Raw genomic sequence first — 18,711 nt, 5'->3', positions numbered from 1 at the left:
ACACTACAATCATCTCTGCCATCATCTCACCAAAAGAGAAACACAACCAAGAGACTCGCCCCCAGTGCTTTCCAGCTACTGCTTTATTTCTTTAAAAGCATTGCTATGTTCAGTTCCAACCTCTCACCCCCCATTCTCCCTGAAGCCCCCAGGACTCCTCTGAACCTTCCTGCCAGGCCTCAGCCGCCCACTCTCAGCCATCATCTCAGCACAAACGGACCTAGGTATCTCTTCTTCCTATTGAGACATGTTCTCCATCTGGACTCTGTGGGTCCTATGGTCTTCCCACCTTCCTGAGTGCTCCTCCCTAGTCTCCTTTGCTGGTTCTCCTCACCTCCTCCACCCTTCTTTAGGTTTCGGTTTAGAGGGCTCCATTCTCAGTGAAGTATTCCTCAAATATATATATATATATATATATATATATATATATATATACATGTATGTATGTATGTGTCACAGTGCTGAGGATTGAACCCAGCAGTTCACACGTTACACAAGTGCTCTGCCACTGAGCTATATCCCCAGTCATCATATTTTAAGTGACTTTCATCACCTACAACCTCTCTCCCATTTCCATTTCTTTCCATATGCTTATCTTCCTCTGACACACTGTACATTACGATGTTGTGTGTGTCCTTGAAGAGAAGACCGTCACTTCCCTAAGGTCAAGGTTGCTTGTTGATCTGCACCACACCCTATTTCCAGCACCGAGAAGAAGACTGTGCAGGCGGTACTAATAAAAGCTGTCACATGCATAGCTTTGGAATGCTTCAGAATATTGAAATCCTGGCCGTTCAGGTCTAATACAAAAATGTGGGAAAATCTCCAGTTGGAGAACAAATCTACTTTCTGTATCCCCTGTTGCCTCTGATTTAACATTTCCTCAGGGCCGTGTCTATTGTAGAACTCATGGTGTTTTCTTCCCCCTTCTCTATTGCATTTTCTACATGCATCCTGAAGGGGTGGGTGGTAAATTCTCTGGCAAGACCTCCATTAGCCTTGTCTCTGGGGACAACCTGGCTTTCCCCACTTTGACAGTGGTCTAGAATAAGCACATCCCTCCTATCTTCCCTGTCTCTAGTCCAGAGTCTCTATCTGGAGGGTATGGTCAGTGGCCCTCAAAGGGATTCAGGGCAGAGGCCTGCTGGGCCTTTGTGTTCAAGCCACCTGCAGAGTATTAGCCTTTGGCGGCAGCAGTTAGAGCAGCCACCACGAAGCCTTGGGATCCTACCCCACCTTTGGCTACAAACTCTCATTTTGCTCTCAGGGATAGAGGGAGGTTCTGGCCTCCTGCCCTGAGGGAGCCTCTGTTTGCCTTGCGTTGTGTAAGTATTTGACTTGGTCACGCACGGCCTGCCCTCTGTGCTGCCTGTTGTGGCAGCCGTCCTGAGACAACAGATCTGGCTGTTTCTTCTTTCGACAGTAAAGATGAGTTTCCAGGCTGGGGTTGTTTTTTGTGTGTTTGTTTGCTTCTTAAAGTAGAGGGCCCCAAAGTACTAGGAATCACCCGTAAATGACTGCAAAAGAGCTGGTTGCCAGCCTCCCTCTTCTTGGGAGGGTATGCAGGGCTCTGAGCCCTCGCACCCCACAGCAGCCCACGAGTACTCCCCCTCTGATACCCCAGGAAGGATCTCCACTCAACAGAGTTCCTGGTGGCCAGGCAGTGAGTGTCCCCGGCCCTGTACTGCAGTGTCCACAGCAGCCCCGCCCTCCCCCATCCTCTGTCCCTTCCACTCTTTCCCCCTCCCCCCAGCTGCAGCTGGCGGCTGCTCCTCGGTGACTCACTCCCACACTGCCCCATTTTGGTGCAGTGGCACATTGCCAGGATGCACACTTTCCAGACTGGAGAGCCGCTTCTCCTGGAGGGAAGGAACAAAAGGATGAGAGCTGAGGAATACTCGCTTGCTTCTCCAGAGAACTGCTGAGAGCAAGCCTGGAGCCCTGAGGTGCCCTCTCGGCCCTGTGCTATGCAGGGTCCCTGCCTGGCCTCTCTTCCCTGCTGTGGACTGTGTCTCTGTTTCCCCCCTCCACTAGTTTGTTCTCACAGAGATCCTTTGTCCTCTCTTCCCCTGTAGGTGGTTTCACGAGGGCCTCTCCCGACACCAGGCAGAGCACTTACTCATGGGCAAGGACGTTGGTTTCTTCCTCATCCGAGCCAGCCAGAGCTCACCAGGTGACTTCTCCATCTCTGTCAGGTACGGGCCACCCCCAGCCTGCCCTCACCTTCTTAGCCTGGAACTCCCAGACTGCTGAAGCCAGGAGGCAACCCCTCAAACAGGCCCCAGCGAGCAGAAGCCAAGGGGACTGCGCATGCTGCCTCCTTATCATCCCTGCTTGCTGTCCACTTCCTGAACATGTGTCCTCAGCACCTCAGTACATTGGGTCGTGTTCAAAATTCGATATCTAGTCACCTGTCCCTCCCCCCCCCCCCGCCACATACCATAGCCCAGGTGTTCCTGGAAGAGCGGGATTATTATCTACTCCATCTCTGTGCACTTCACAGAGCTTCGCACCCTTCAGACAGCTCATGAAGGACTTGTGGAAGGATGGAGAGGATGAGGAAGGCAAGGAGAACTCCCTCTTGCCCATACCCTTCTGGGGTTTAAATCTTAACCTTTTCTATTACCACTCATGTGTGTCTGAAAAAGGGCAGGGGAAAAATAGAACCCAGTCCCTGCTGTGGGCTGCTATGAGCTGCCTCAACATAGGAAAGCAGAGCAGAACAGAGAACAGCAGAGCAGAGCAGAGCAGAGCTCAACTGGACTGGGAGTTGGAGGGAGAGGGGGTAACCTGAGAAGTGACTCCCAGTCAGAGGCCTCAGGTGTGAGTGTGGGGCATGGGGTCAGTGTGTCCACCATCGATCGATTGATCGATCACAAGTCAGACTTGGCGAGCACCCGTGAACATGCAGGAAGTGCAGCAGCTGACAGTAGAGGCAGAAAGGGAGGAAGAGAAGAACCTGTGTTGTGAAATGCTCCTGCCTGCTGCCTGGGATCCCACAGGAACAGGATCCTGCGGTCCTGTCGCGGGTCCCTGTCCTTTAACAGATTTTGAAGGCACACAGCTTTACTGCTTCCAGTTTAAAAATCTAATCTCAGGTAATAAATGGTAGCAACTTCGCTATGGAGAAAGAATACATTTTTATTTCATTCCATTCTGTTTTTGAGTGGTACTGAGTTCAACTCAGAGGGCTGCATTTGCTAGGCAGGTATTCTACTCTTGAGCTATATCGCTTGCTCTTCTGTGCTTTTAGTTCTTTCTCAGATAAAGTCTCCTGTTTCTTCTCAGGGCCAGCATCAGATTATAATCCTCTTTTCTATGCTCCCACATACCTGTGATTACAGGCCTGTACCATCACACCAGCAAGGATAGATATATTTTAACATAGGAACAAAGGACATATAAATAAGGACTTACAACCATTTGTATGTACATGCACCTCGAGAATGCTTGAAAATAGCCTGCCCTTTTAGCATTGCTCTTATAGTCTTGCTTAACTTCACTTCTTATTTCTCCTTAACTAAAAGTCTTTGTGGCTGGGTGCCAGTGACTCTTTTTTTTTTTTTTGTCAGTCATGAGGCTTGGATTCAGGGCCTGGGTGCTGTCCCTCAGCTCTTCAGCAAAAGGCTAGTGCTCTACCACTTTGAGCCACAGCTCTACTTTCAGTTTTCTGGTGGTTAGTTGGAGATAAGAGCCTCACAGACATTCCTACCCAGGGCTGGCTTTGAATTGTGATCCTCAGATCTCAGCTTCCTGAATAGTTAGAATTACACGTGGGCCACTAGTGCCCAGCCCTCTGATTTCCAACTAATGACCAAAAAAGCTGGAAGTGGAACTATGCTCAAGTGGTAGAGCACTAGCCTTGAGCACCAAAGCTCAGGGACAGCACCCAGGCTCTGCATTCAAGCCTAGGATGGATGGATGGACACACACACACACACACACACACACACACACACACACACACACCTCTGTTTGTGTAGTTTAGGCAATGGTCAGCTTTAGCTCAGATCAATATTAATCACAAATTCTAAATTTCATAGATCCTAATTAATGAACCTTTTTTTTCTTTTTTTTTTTTTTGCCGGTCGTGGGGCCTGAACTCTTGGCCTGGGCACTGTCCTTCAGCTCTTCAGCTCAAGGCTAGCGCTCTCCACTTGAGCCACAACACCACTTCCAGCTTTTTCTGCTTATGTGGTGCTGAGGAATCGAACCCAGGGCCTCATGCATGCAAGGCAAGCACTCTACCACTGAGCCACTTTCCCAGCCCCTGAACCTTTTTTCTATTTTAAAAAACTTTAAGTCTGGGGCTGGGAAGGTGGCTCAGTGGTAGAGTGCTTGCCTAGCATGCCTGAGGCCCTGGGTTCGATTCCTCAGCACCACATAAGCAAAAAGAAAAAAGCTGGAAGTGGCGCTGTGGCTCAGGCCCAGAGTTCAGGCCCAATGACCAGACCAAAAAAACAAACAAAAAAAAAACTGTAAGTCTATTTTTTAAAGACCCTATTAGAAACTAGTAGTTTATAAACCAAATAGTTCATGAGATTGAAGGGAAGCTCTCGGCTCCTTTGATTTTAATGACCTTGACCCTGACTTTGTAGCTAGGAATTACAGCTTCTATTTTCTTGACTCAAACAAATTCTGTTAAAGGCCAACCTTGTCTTCACCCCAAGTCAGTTCAAGTACTGAGGCAAACAGCTCTTAGGGTGATTATTACTGTAGTCTCTATATCTTCTGCAGAACTATAGCACCATCTGTTCCAAAGAAAAATCATTTGTTTGCTGGGCACAGGCTCATATCTATAACCCTAGCTACTCTGGAGGCTGAGATCTGAGGATCACAGTTTGAAGGCAGTCTGGGCAGGAAAGTCCATGAGACTCTTATCTCCAGTAAACTACGCCAAAAAAAGGCAAAAGCTCTAGCCTTGAGTAAAATGAAGCTCAGAGGCAGAGCCAAGGCCCATAGTTCAAGCCCCAGGACTGGCCAAAATACGAATTTTTTTATTTTAACATCTGCTTTCTGCCATGGGTACAAATAATTAAGAATGTAGTGTGGTCCCATCACTTAGCACTTACTGAGGATAGAAAACTCTAGACTGGATCAGAGCCCTGAGCCCCTGAGCCATATCTCTTCTATTCTCCTCTCAGAACTATGTCCACAGACCTGCACTGGCAACCCCCATGTTTCTCCTCCCCTGTGGCTCTTGAGAGGAGGTTTTTGAATAATTATAGCATGAAGGAATAGTTCCTCCTGCTGTAGTAATGGTTATACATCAAGCCATGGATCATGGAGAAATCTGTGTCAGTGACCAAAACTCAGGCAAGACACAAGTTACCCAAACATTTGGGCATGAGGTAACTGGATAGCCTTTAGTTGCACTAAGCTACGAACAGGGCCAGCCCAGCAGATGAGAATGAAGGCCAGAACTTTTCCTCCAAGCACAGACCTCTAAACCCACCTCTAAGGAGCCTACACTAGCCTTCAGAGACATCTCTGATCTCTAGAACCTTCTTGACTCTTGCCCTCTCTGCTAGATCAGGCTATCAGTAGCATTAGTGCCAGTATATCTTTAGACAGAATGTGTGACTGTTTGGAAAATAAACTCCACATCCAGCACAAAGTGACATGGTAGTGGAATAAGACTGGAGCTGACAGGCAAAGTCCAGTTGCCTCTGTCTAGATGAGTCAAACCCAGTGTTGATCTAAAAGAAAGTAATACCTTTCCATGATCAGAAGCAGACCTGGGCTTCTTGCCTCGACTCTGCCCCTAATTCACAGTGACCGTCACCAAGCCCCTGCACCTCTCTGAGCTTTCAACATGCTCACCTGAAATAGGAAAACAATCATGAATATCTTTCTGATTAAATGCTACAGTTCTATATCCCTGAAAGCTCACGATGCTTCTGTAACCTTAGTTATGTAAAACTTGAATGAAGATCAAGAAATTATCAAGATGGACTGGAAAATGTATGACAAATTCTCTTAAGACCATTGGTAACAGACTTAAAGGAAATGGTTCAAAGTGTTTCAGATGTCAGAAAGAGAACTGGGACTTGAAGCACCCTTTGCTGCAGAATCTTTTTTTTTTCTTTCTTTTTTTTGGTTGTGTGGCTTGAACTCTGGGCCTGGGCACTGTCCCTGAGCTCTGCAGCTCTACCACTTGAGCCTCAGCGCCACTTCCAGTTTTCTGAGTGGTTTATTGGAGATAAGAGTCTCACAGACTTTCCTGCCCAGGCTGGCTTTGAACTTCGATCCTCAGATCTCAGCCTCCTGAGTAGCTAGAATTATAGGTGTGAGCTACCGGCACCGGCTTGCTGCAGAATCTTTAGCATCATGTAGGACTCTGGCAATGCCTTGTTCCAAACAAACATTATGAAAAGGTCTTTGGTCATAGTCTTCAAGACTCTTTGAACACTTTTTTTTTCTTGTAAATGGTTCCACTGTCCAAGGCAGATTCCAGCTCATCTGATGGGAAGTTGCCTCTCATGCTGCTGGTGTTGCATGTTCCTGCCTGCCTGCCCATTGATAGGCAAGTCATCCATTGCTACACTTCCTGCCCCATCAGACTGCCACCTTCCCTGCATGCAAACAGCCCTGTAGGCAGGGACACAGCCACCCCATAACATACAGCTTGGATTTGCCTTGCTCTCCAGGCACGAGGATGACGTTCAGCACTTCAAAGTCATGCGAGACAACAAGGGCAGTTACTTCCTGTGGACTGAGAAGTTTCCATCCCTAAATAAGCTGGTGGACTACTACAGGACAACATCCATCTCCAAGCAGAAGCAGATCTTCCTGCGGGATAGAACCCAAGAAGATCAGGTACAAGTCAGGTCCCAGTCGAACCCGATCTAGAGATTGGAGGCAGTCCAGGTTCCCACATAAACCACCAGCAAGGTGTGTCTGCTTGGCAGACCTTCTGAAAGACAGGCTAACTGCAGCCAGATCTCAGTTTCAGTCTGAGCTCAACACTTCCTAGCTTGGTGGCTCTGGAAAGTTCTCAGATCCTCAGTTTCCTCATCCACAAGATGGGTGATATCCACTTCATGGAAGGCAGTATGAAGATAACGGAATGGAGTATACCCCCATTTCCTGCATCAATCCTAATTATACTGCAAATGCTCCATAAATATTAGTTCTTACTGGGAGTGCTGTTATTCTGCTATTCGTGGGCATTACAATATCAGTTTTCAGCCATGCTCGAGTTGCCCAAGAGTAGAAATGGGGGCTGCAGGCCTAGAGAGCAACCTAGGGCCAGAACTAAAGCACCAGATGGGGCATTGTGACAGCCTGGGGTAGGTTGGGGAGACACTGGAAGAGAAAATCAGACCTGGAATTATTTCTCTTAGAACTGTTTACAATACAGAGGATTGTTCATAGATACATTAAATTAAATACTAATTTAGTCGCTAACTGCCCATATTTCCCTGGTCAAGTTGAGAAATTTTCTGAGTCGGTTTTCTCAGTTTTAGAACAGAGAGAGCCAGCAGTACCTCCCTCACAGGGCTCCCGTGAGGGCTAAACATGGTAGTCACAGCCCTGCCATTGAACATGGCCCATGGCAAGCACTGAGGAAACAGCATCCGCTCCCATAAGTGTATTCACACCCACATGTACAAACACTCACTCAATATCTAAACAATCTTTCAGTGGAGAAGACTTGGTTATATGAGACAGGTATTATAGGGGGCGTAGAGATTGATTGGAATGCTTTGTATCCATGTGTGGAAATGTCACAATGAAATCCCCCCTTGTCTAGCTAATGTATGCTAATTAGACTAATCATCATCATTTTTAAAATGAGAGGCAGAAGCAGTGACTAGCATAATTGGAATCCTAAGGACAGGTGATTTGTTTAAAACCACATGTGCTTTGGGGAAGTAGAGAAAAGCCACCAGCAGTTTTTCAGGCTGGGAAGTTACAGTCTCAGAAGGGGTGTTCCCACCAGGTCACACGGCGCAGTCCAGAAAAGAAAACAGACCTTACCCAAGACATCATGAGTGATTTCTAACCAGGACACGGACAGAAATATTAACTTACTAGGTAGGATGTGTGCTCAAGAGAGAAGAGAGGCAATATAAAACTGCATTCAACTGGATTAAATGAGTTAATATTTGTAAAATGCCAGCATCGACGAAACCCAGGGCTCTATGTCATTGTTTGCTAATAAAAACAACAATAAAACATTTCTGATTCACAGGTTGTCACAGCATGTAGAAAGGCTTCACTCTTTCCCACCATGCCCAGCTCTGGGCCTGGTTTCCATGACACTGCCAGACTGTTGTTGCCCGTGTCCCTATCACCAAGCTGTGAATGGCAGCTCAAACCAGGCAAAGTTGTCAATAGCAGGGTTTATCTGGGGTGGTAGGATATCCAGCAGCGTGGCAACTTGTGATAAGAAGAGATGGCATTGTGTCCATAAAATAGAATATTTAAGCCTGATTACCCAGAGAAAAACAAAGCCACCAGCTATGGCCTTCTGAATGGGTGCTGTGTGCACAGTGCTTATCTGTTAATGCTGAGGCCGGAACTTGAAACACTGGGCAAGTCTGAGACTCCCAAGTATAAAGGTGGGCACCATGGCTTCTCTTGGATGCTCAGCTATGAGCAGTCCAGAAGCTGCCAGAAGGCAGGGCCTGGATGGTGCCTATTCTCTCTTCCAGGGTCACCGTGGTGGCAGCCTGGACCGGAGGTCCCAGGGCAGCCCATACCCCAGCGGGGCTGCAGGAGAGGAAGTCAGGCCTTCAGTGAACAGGAAGCTGTCGGAGCACCCCTCTTCCCTTTCCTTCCAGTACCACCCACACCAGCCCCCACAGGGCCCCCCGGAGCCACAGCCCCCTCCACAGCGGTATCCGCCACAGCACCATTTTCATCAGGTATTGGGGTACACACATTCGAGATGCAAGGGCCTGCCCTTCCTCCCCCACAACCACACCCCAGGCTAGGCCCAGCCTCATTGGCACTCACAGAGTTCACCAGGCCTCCAAATGGTAGAAGAAATTTCTATGTACTTAAATGGCTTCCTGCCTGAACACACACACACACACACACACACACACACACACACACACACACACACACACACACACACACACCCCTCTGAGGACTCAATGAATCATCTCTTCATTTTCCTATCAGCAGAATTTCAAGTCTATTCATGCCCCTTAACCCATCTGGCTGTGGAATTGGACAAGAAAAAAAAAAAGGATTAACTCCTCCAATGGAGCTTTGCGTATTTATTTATCCCCTACCTATTCCAGATGGGATTTCGGGCAGCTTACAGAGATGGACAATACGACCGGATAACATCAGTCCTAACTTGCTTAGCAGGGCACAGAGCCCGCTGTGAGCTGTTCATATCTACTTCCCCAGCCTGCTTCCCCCCTTACCCTCACCCCCCCCCACTAGCAGCCATGTGCCAGCCACACTGCACCACTCTCCCTACCTGGGCCCACGGTACTTTCTCTCATCTGTGGACTGTTAAAAGTTGTTCCTCTGCCTGAACAGCCCTTCCTTGGCCAATGCTGGTATTCAGGAATTGCATCTTCTATGAAGCCTTCCCTGATTTACCCAGGCTGACCTAAACCCTCTTCTTTCTGCTTGCTTAGCCCCTTAATATGCATGATACCCCTCTAAAGGAAACTCCTTGGAGGCAGGGCCTTTCTCTTTCTAGCAGTGTATCCCTAGTGCCTGGTACAATACCAGACACAAGGCAGGTGCCTGGTAAATATATCTGTTTTATTTTAATAGAACACAGACAGGCAGACAGGCAGACAGACAAACAGATAGACACACACACACACACACACACACACGATGTAGTGGTATGTGCTTGTAATGCCAGTATTGGAGAGGCTGAGGCAGGAGCATTTGAACCCAGCCTGGGCTACAGAGCCAGACCCTCTCATAAAACAAAACAATGTATTAGAGGCCTGAGACCTGGGAGCGAGCAACTCCACAAGTAAAATATCTAGGGTCCCTTCATCCTCCTCCCCTTCAGCCCATTACCCGGTGCCATGCCCAACAGATATTCCTGGACACTGGGAGGGATGCCCCACCATGATGGGTGCCTGCTTGCATCTGCTCTTAGGACCGCCGTGGAGGCAGCCTGGACATAAACGACCGGCACTGTGTCATGGGCCTGGGCAGCGAAATGAATGCTGCCCTCATGCATCGGAGACACACAGACCCTGTGCAACTCCAAATGGCAGGGGTGAGTAAGCCAGGCCGGGGGAGGGGGAGTAGGAGAGGACAGTGTGGAGTAGCTCCAGCGAGGCTGTCCGGTCCTACTCTGTTCTCATCCATTTCTTGGCTCTAGTTCTAGCACTGGGAGCCCAGTGGCCTTTCTTTATGACCCACTGTAATCAGGACTAGATGGCACTTAGTCTCAGTGGTAGAGCACTTACCCAGCACATGTGAGGTCCTGAGATCCATCCCTAGCACCCCAAGAACAGAACAGACCTGTCCTGTGTCAGCCTCCAGGGAGGGTTGCACACCCGTTCTGAGGACCCTGTGGCCAGAGCAGCCAGTGGCTCCTCTATGCCTGTGGTCAGCAGTGTCCCTCTCTTCCCCACAGCGCGTGCGCTGGGCCCGGGCGCTGTACGACTTTGAAGCCCTGGAGGACGACGAGCTGGGGTTCCACAGCGGAGAGGTGGTCGAGGTTCTGGACAGCTCCAACCCATCCTGGTGGACCGGCCGCCTGCACAACAAGCTGGGCCTCTTCCCTGCCAACTACGTGGCCCCCCTGATGCGATGAATCCCTCTGGGGGTGCCAGGGACTTTCTGGCTGAGGACACCCACAAGAGAAGCGGCCAGGGAAAAAAAGCTGGACCTAATGAGTATTTTTACGTGCAAGTGTACATATATACATGAATATGAATGCGTGAATACATTTTTTTTTGGGGTCTGGTCGTGGGGCCTGAACTCTGGGCCTGGGCGCTATCCCTCAGCTCTTCAGCTTAAGGCTAGCGCTCTACCACTTGAGCCACAGCACCACTTCCAGCTTTTTTTTTGTTTATATGGTGCTGAGGAATTGAACCCAGGGCCTCATGCATGAAGGCAAGCGCTCTACCACTGAGCCACCTTCCCAGCCCCATGAATACATTTTATCACAGTAAATTATTGACACTTTGAGTTGGCCAATTAGCTGATGTGAGAGAGAATTCAGGTTGAAAGGATATTTCTACTTCTTTCTTGGGAGAGAAGAGGCAGTGGGGGAGTAGGAAGGGGATAGGGAGATGGAAGGGGATTTCTTTCTGCCCTTGATCCTGCCCACTGCCTTCCTGGTTGGGAAGTCTTCCCAGAGAGCAGCCACACAGAGGCCACACCCGGCATTGGACGCAGAACACTGGGTAGGGTAGACGTGGCCAGGCACGTTGCAGCTCACCTGCTGGGTTTTCCTCCAACTCCCCAAGGGTGGCACTACCCTCCTGGGAACACAAGGGCAGCAGGTTCAGAGCCATAGGCAGCAGGCAGGTGAGCAGGGAGCAGGCAGGGATGGGGTCAGGAGTGGCAGTTTGGAGAGCCCGGCCCCAAGGCTGGCCTCTAGTCTTTCATCTCAGTCCTCTTCCCTGTGACTGACAAAAGAGTCTCTACCATGAGAAAGAGACAACGCAGGCACCAAGTGCTGGAGAGCAGAGGATCTGCCCTAGCCACGCGTCTTCCCCCCTGCCCGCCCCTCCCAGGCCCCACGGCTCCCTGGGTGTAACTAACCTCTGATTCCTTGATTCTGCAAACAGAATCCCTGCTTCAGGAAAGTGCTTTAAGAAGCTCTGGCTGAGTGTGGAATTTGAAAGTCATGGCTTTGTGACTACAGGGTGGCCCTATAGTGCTTGGCTGGGTTTGCTCTTCACTTTCTGAATTTGACACACCAAAAAATGCTCTGCCCAGTAGTCCAGGGAGAAGCAAGAAATTGACTGGGGATGGACATATGGATGGATGGATGGATGGAAGATGGCCCAGGACAGGAGCTGGCTTTAAAATGAATATCAGTTCAATCTGACTGTTGGGCCCCACTCCTCCCCCCCCCAGAAATTTCATGAGGGAGAACAACGCTACTCTTACTGTCCCTTCTTGTCACCTCAAACTAGAACTGTGTGTCCTGGTGCCCAGCCCATAGCTTGGCTTGGCTGGAGGACACCAGGACACAAGATGGAGAGGAAGCTCAGTGCTTTTGTGGCATCCGGGAACAAACATGTCTGTATGTAGAACCCTTGTAAGGGTGTGTGTGTGTACGCATACTGTGTGCACACACGTACAGATGTGTGGTCACATGTATGCTTATACGCATGTGTGTGTGTAGTGGCTGTGATGGGAAATGAAGAGCTGGGGTGAAAGCACCGGTGAGAGCACATGGTGGGGGCCCCTTGTTCCCCCTCCTCAGCCTTCTGGCTTTGGGGAAGCGTGGGGAGCAGCCCTCACCGGAGAGGATGAAGGAGGAGAGTCTGACTCAGAAGCACTCTGTGTCCCTTAGGACTCCGATTCTGCAATTCTCTGATCCCTTTCCATCCCAATTCTCTAGGTTCCCTTGAGGGAAAAGAGGGAAGGAGGGGACTGCACAGTAGGCACAGTAGGCACAGGGAGGGAAGGGGAAATAGCCCTCGAGTGTGAGGGGAAGCAGAGCGTGAGTGAGGAGAAGCCGCAGCCTCGGAAATGAAAGCAGGGAGAGGGAAAGGATGGACGGGTGCGTGCGAGGCCATGGGAGGAGAGGGAGCAGGGCTTGGACAGGACAGAGCTGACCACTGCGGTGGCCAGGGATGGCCTGCACGGGAGGGAGGGGCGCACAGGTGGGGGGAAGGAAAGTGAGAGCAAGGCGAAGGGCAAGGAAGAAAAGAAACGGGAGAAAGGGAGTCAAGATGCAGATGACCCGGTCAGCTATCCTGGTGCTAGGTAATGTTTTCACATCCCAGTAAATAAAAGCCAAAAGTGATGTTGAAGTTTATAGTATTTGCAAGCCATATGCTTTAAACAGCCCACCACCTCCAGCCCCTCGTCTGGTTCCGTGGGAGGATTCCACCAGCCCTGGTTAAGAGAGACACATGACTCAGTTCTAGTCTACATCCTGCTCCTTAAAACACTTGGCACGAAGGCACTAATAAAGCAAGGAGCGCCGTCTTGCCCTCCTCTGTCTGGTGCTGGAGGGGGCTCAGCCCTCAGGCGGCTGGTAGCCACCAGCATGTGACAGGGTCCTCGCCCTGGAGAGCTGACCGTGTGGGGTAGAGGTAGGCGCAGAGTTCCCAGACCCCTGGACCTGGAGACTGCCTAAGCCAGGGCCATTGCGGGAAAATGTTGGGGTACTTTCTGTTGGGAGCTAGAATTGATACCTTTCAGAAGGTGCTGACTGGGGCGGTGGCGGGGGGAGGGTATCTGAGGAGTGGCCCCCCCCCGTCCCCATTCTCTACCCACTTGGTTTCCACCTATCAGTGTCTCAGCACCTCTCCCAGCCACACCAGCAATCAGCTCCTTTTCTCTGATTTGGGCTGCCACATTCTGCATGACTTCTGACTTCAGAGCAGGGAGCATCCAAAGCAAAGCCAGTGCCTGTTGGACCAGTTGAATTTTCCTAATGACTACCTGAGGCTCCCGGCATTCACAGTGCCTGGCACCTGCTACTGTCTACCCAGCTGAAGATAGTTTCTAGGTGATCTAAGACCAATGAGTCTCAACATTTCAAGGGCTTAGGACTTGTCAGGGGGCTCATGTTAAAAAAATGAATACAGGTTCTGATCCAATCCTGCTTTATTTATTTTGGCCAGTCATGGGGCTTGAACTCAGGGCCCAAGCGCTGTCCCTGAGCTCTTTTGCTCAAGGCTAGTACTCTACCACTTTAAACCTCAGTTCCACTTTCAGTTTTCTGGTGGTTGTTTGGAGAGAAGAGCCTCACAGGGACTGGGAATGTCATTTAGGGGTAGAGTGCTTGCCTAGAATGTGTGAAGCCCTGGTTCAATTCTTCAGTACCACATACGCAGAAAAAGCAGGAAGTGGTGCTGTGGCAAGTAATAGAGTGCTAGCCTTGAGCAAAAGAAGCTCAGGGACAGTGCCCATGCCCTGAGTTCAAGCCCCAGAACTAGCAAAAAAAAAAAAAAAGCCTCACAGACTTTCCTGCCTGGGCTGGCTTCAAACCATGATTCTCAGGTCTCAGCCTCCTGAGTAGCTAGGATTATAGGCATGAGCCGCCAGTGCCTGGCTTCCAGTCTTGCATTTCTAACTAGCTCCCAGGTACTGTTGCTAGGTCTGTATCTAGAGGAGTGAGGGCTGAGAACTTGGTAGTGAGTTCGTCAGCATTCTTTTTCTGGGGCATATTCAGCCATTTCTCTTCGCTGCTAATGAACAAGTCACTTTGGATTGGGGACAGACATGATTCAGAGCTGTCATTATGACATCATTCATATTTGATGGCCCAGTGACTTGTTCTTTTTAAATCTTCATCTCTATCTGGAATCAAAATCATTTTTGAGAGACAAGCATTCTGATGAAACACAAACAAGAATTTCCTAGGAGAAATTCTTTTAAACATGAGCAGAGGTTACAGAAAAAGTTGTGACAGCTTTCTCAGGAAATCTTTAAACAGAAAATTGACACCCATCACATTGGGCCGTGGGTGAGGCAGGAGCATTAGGTCTTGGAAACCAGCCCACACCAGATAGATTGGCGTGGCCAGAATACTTTGGCAGCCTTGTCTAAAGTCAGCATGTCTACCCTTTTGTATCAAGGCAAACGAGTAAAAAAAATTATTTATTGTCTCAATTCTTTTTAAAAAAATTCCTTCAGTCTTTCCACATCATACTCACTGCCATGCTACCTCCATCCTTCCCTTCCCTTCCCTTCCCTATCCTACCTTACCCTACCCTACCTTTACTTTTTTTCCCCCTCTGCTGGCACTACTGGGTTTGAAGCCTCATGCTTGCTAGGGAGGTGCCCTACCACTCTAGCAACACCCCAAGTCTTTTGTTGCTTTAGTTACTTTTTTTAGCTAGGGTCTCAATTTTGACATGGAGCTAGTCCAAAATCCTACCAACACCTCCCACATAGCTGGGATCACATATCCCACCACACAGTCTTGTTTGTTGAGATGAAGTCTTGCTAACTTTTTGCCTGGGATGGCCTCAAACTTCAATCTTTTGGATTACTTTCTCCTGAGTAATTGGGAATACAGGCATGAGCCACCATACCTGGCCTTTTCCCATATTCTTCTGCCTGCATTCCATCTGTTCCCAGTTCATTCTTCACATAGGCCTCAGAGTGGTCTGCACCATTCTTCTTCCCATTCACAGACCTGAGGATGCACCCCCAAGTCTTAAAGGCCTCAGATCCCTCTGTTCTTCACCTGACAATTTTGTTTAGGTCTGGATTTAAACGTTACTTCCTCAAACAGTTCCTTGCTGACTCCTAATCTAAAATGGAACTTCCTGTTCAGACAGCTCAGGAACTCCATGCTTTTGCTAGTGGTGCATACACAGACAAATTGTGCCAGGCTGTGCATCTTTTAGACTGTAAGCCCCAGGTAGTACGGCTCCATTGTGCTCTGTGAGCCATGGTGTGCCGAGCACCGAGCACTGTGCACGGCCCTCGGGGGTTCAATGGTATGTGTCTGATGAATAAACAAATAAGAGCCACCTCATCTCACCTCTCCATTCCCGTGTGTGTGTGTGTGTGTGTGTGTGTGTGTGTGTGTATGACAGTCATTGGGCTTGAACTCATGGCCTGGGCACTAGCCCTGAGCTTCCTACCACCCCAAAAAGGCTGGCTCTTTACCACTTGAGCCACAGCTCCAGGCTTTTTACAGGTAAGTGTCTCATGCCCAGGCTAGCTTTGAACCTCAACCCTTAGATCTCAGCCTTTTAAATAGCTAAGATTATGGGTGTGAGCCACTGGTATCCGCTGTCCATTCCTTCTGTGGCCCATATGGCTCAGGCTTTGCCGACGGTTAGATGCAAGGAAAGCAATATTACCATTGTGGTTAAATGCTGCTATAGCCCTTTGATTCTCCCCTCTGGATTCCCTTCTGGGAATCCAAAAGAGAGAGGCTTTTTTTTCTCTCAAGTGTTTAGGCACTAGTCTACTTAGGCTCCTACTCAGGCTGTGTTCCATATGCCCTAGAGTCCATGTGGCACAGAGACTGGAGAAGGGTGGGCTGGAGAATGGCCTGCTCCCAATTCTGAAAGGCAATGCCAGTGCCCAGGGTGCCTCATCATCCTCCGGGAGCACAGCTTAGCCCCCTGTCACCCAGGCCCTCTCTCCGTCAGATGGGACATGGGTGCTAACCTTCCTCTCCATCTGTCCTTTCTTCCCCCTTTCTCCCTCAGCTGAAAAGGAATGTTCTGGCATTCCCTTCATTTGTGCCGTAGACGCACTCAGGGGCTCAGCACAGGAGTTGTAGGTGGGTTCCACCACAGCTCACTCATGAAGTCAGCAAGTACTTCCAAAGCAGCTCCCAGGCGCTGCTGTGGTCACAGTCCTGCACATGCGCTGTGATTTGCTGGCCCGCCTCGACCACTCTACTGAGGGGCCGAAAGGCAAGCAACGTCCTCAAGAAAAGGTTGACACACAATGCAATGGTATGCTGGTCAAGGTTTAACCATTGGCTCTCTGAGAGAAGGCCCTGATTTGGATCACTTACCAATCCTCTGGAGAAAATATTCCTCTTCTGTGGCAAGAGAATAAGAAGGCAAGCCTCAGACTGGGAGAAAACCTTTGCAAAAAGTTAATTATGGAGGTCAGTACTGGGGCTTGAACTCAGAGCCTCACACTCCAGCTTTCTTCACTCATAATTGGCACTCTACCTCTTGAGCCAAGCCTCCAGTCCATCTTTTTTTCTCGTTAATTGGAGATGGAGTCTTACCGTCTTTTCTGACTGGGCTGGCTTCAAACGGCCATCCTCAGATCTAGCCTCTTGAGTAGCTAGGATAACAGAAATGAGCCACTGGTGTACAGCTGAAAGACCAATCTGGCATGGGACTACTACTGGAAAGATAAAAAGAATTCTTAAAACTCCATCATAAGAAAATGAACAACCTGGTTTTTAAAAAATAGATAAAGACTTGAATAGACATACCCATGGAAAATAAGCATGTGAAAAGATATTTTGACACCATGGGTCTTTAGGGAATTTCAAATTAAAACAATAGTGACTTACACAAATACACAAATACCCTATATGGGGCTGGGAAGTGGCTCAGTGGTAGAGCGCTTGCCTTGCACGCCTGAGGCCCTGGGTTCGATTCCTCAGCACTACATAAGAAAAAAGAAAAAAGCCGGAAGTGGCACTGTGGCTCAAGTGGTAGAGCGCTAGCCTTGAGCTGAAGAGCTGAAGGACAGCGCTCAGGCCCAGAGTTCAGGCCCCACAACCAGACCCCCCCAAAAAAAACAAACTAAAAAACAAAACACAAATACCCTAGAGACACAAGCACTTAAAAAAGTGGAGCAGCCAGGCGCCAGTGGCTCACACCTATAATTCTAGCTACTCAGGATCATGGTTCAAAGCCAGGCTAGGCAGGAAAGTCTATGAGACTCTTATCTCCAATGAACAACCAGAAAACAAGAAGGAGGGCTTGTGGCTCAAAGTGGTAGAGCACTAGACTTGAGCAAAAGAGCTCAGGGACAGCGCCCAGGCCCAGAGTTCAGGCCCATGACAATAAATAAATAAGTGGATCAACAGGAATGTCCATTCTATGGCACAACACAGCACAGACAGTTCAGTGGTCTTTTATAAAATGAAAACAAAATACACCCTTACCGTATGATCTAGCAGTTACACTCCTTGCCACTTATCCAAAGGAGTTCAAAATTATATCCACACAAAACCCTCCACACTGATGTTTTAGTAGCTATCTTCAGATTGCCAGAACTTGGAAGTAGCCAAGAGGCACTTCAGAATTAGTAAACTGTGGCACATACAGGCAGTGGGATATTACTCGGTATTTTATTTTATTTAAAAAATTTTTATTATAAGGGTGATGTTCAGAGGGTTATAGTTACTTGACTCATAGGTCAGGTAATGAGTACATTTTTTAACTTGGTATTGTAAATAATACGCCACTCAGCCATGAGAAGACCTGGGGCGGGCTGGGAAGGTGGCTCAGTGGTAGAGCGCTTGCCTTGCATGCTCAAGGCCCTGAGTTCGATTCCTCAGCACCACATAAGCAAAAAGAAAAAAGCCGGAAGTGGCGCTGTGGCTCAAGTGGTAGAGCACTAGCCTTGAGCTGAAGAGCTGAGGGACAGTGCCCAGGCCCAGAGTTCAGGCCCCACAACCGGACCAAAAAAAAAAAAAAAAAAAAAAAGAGAAGACCTGGGGGCACCATAAATGCACAGCACTGAGTAAAGAAAACCACTCTGAAAAGGCGACAGTTCCAACTGCATCACATTCTGGAAAAGGCAAAACTGTAAAGACAAATAAGGACCAGAGGCTGCCAAGGGTTGGAAGAAGCAAGGGAGGAGCCAACCAAGCACAGAAGATGTATAGAGCTCGGTAGTACCTGCCAGAGTGTGGACACCTCATTATACAGTTTTCAAAGCTCATGGGATATACAACAGCAAGAGTGAACCCCAACGTTAGCTGTGGTTTGGGCCATTGTGATGTGTCAGTGTAAGCCATCAGTTGTAACACATATACTTTGGTTTTTGTTTTGTTTTGCAGATGTTGACAGTGGGGCCAACTATGCATGAGCCCAGGTGGGGTTATAAAGGAACTTTATCTTATGTTCCAAAGGACTAAAG

General features: G+C 48.8%; 1 protein-coding gene across 2 annotated transcripts in view; it reads left to right on the top strand.

Moving 5' to 3' along the window:
- The window catches only part of Grap2 (GRB2-related adaptor protein 2), a 69,999-nt gene extending 59,084 nt beyond the window's left edge, over positions 1-10,915 (top strand). For both annotated transcript variants that reach the window (XM_013024835.1, XM_013024834.1), the window contains exons 4-8: positions 2,076-2,195; positions 6,651-6,819; positions 8,661-8,873; positions 10,088-10,210; positions 10,574-10,915. In XM_013024835.1, the coding sequence (XP_012880289.1) occupies positions 2,076-2,195; positions 6,651-6,819; positions 8,661-8,873; positions 10,088-10,210; positions 10,574-10,753 (805 nt within the window). In that variant the 3' untranslated portion in view covers positions 10,754-10,915. The remainder of the gene's footprint in view (positions 1-2,075; positions 2,196-6,650; positions 6,820-8,660; positions 8,874-10,087; positions 10,211-10,573) is intronic.
- Positions 10,916-18,711: the final 7,796 nt, after the last annotated feature.

This window comes from Dipodomys ordii, unplaced genomic scaffold (genome assembly GCF_000151885.1).
Source record: "Dipodomys ordii isolate 6190 unplaced genomic scaffold, Dord_2.0 Scaffold79, whole genome shotgun sequence".
NCBI lineage: Eukaryota > Metazoa > Chordata > Mammalia > Rodentia > Heteromyidae > Dipodomys > Dipodomys ordii.
This window is presented reverse-complemented; position numbering and strand designations above follow the sequence as displayed.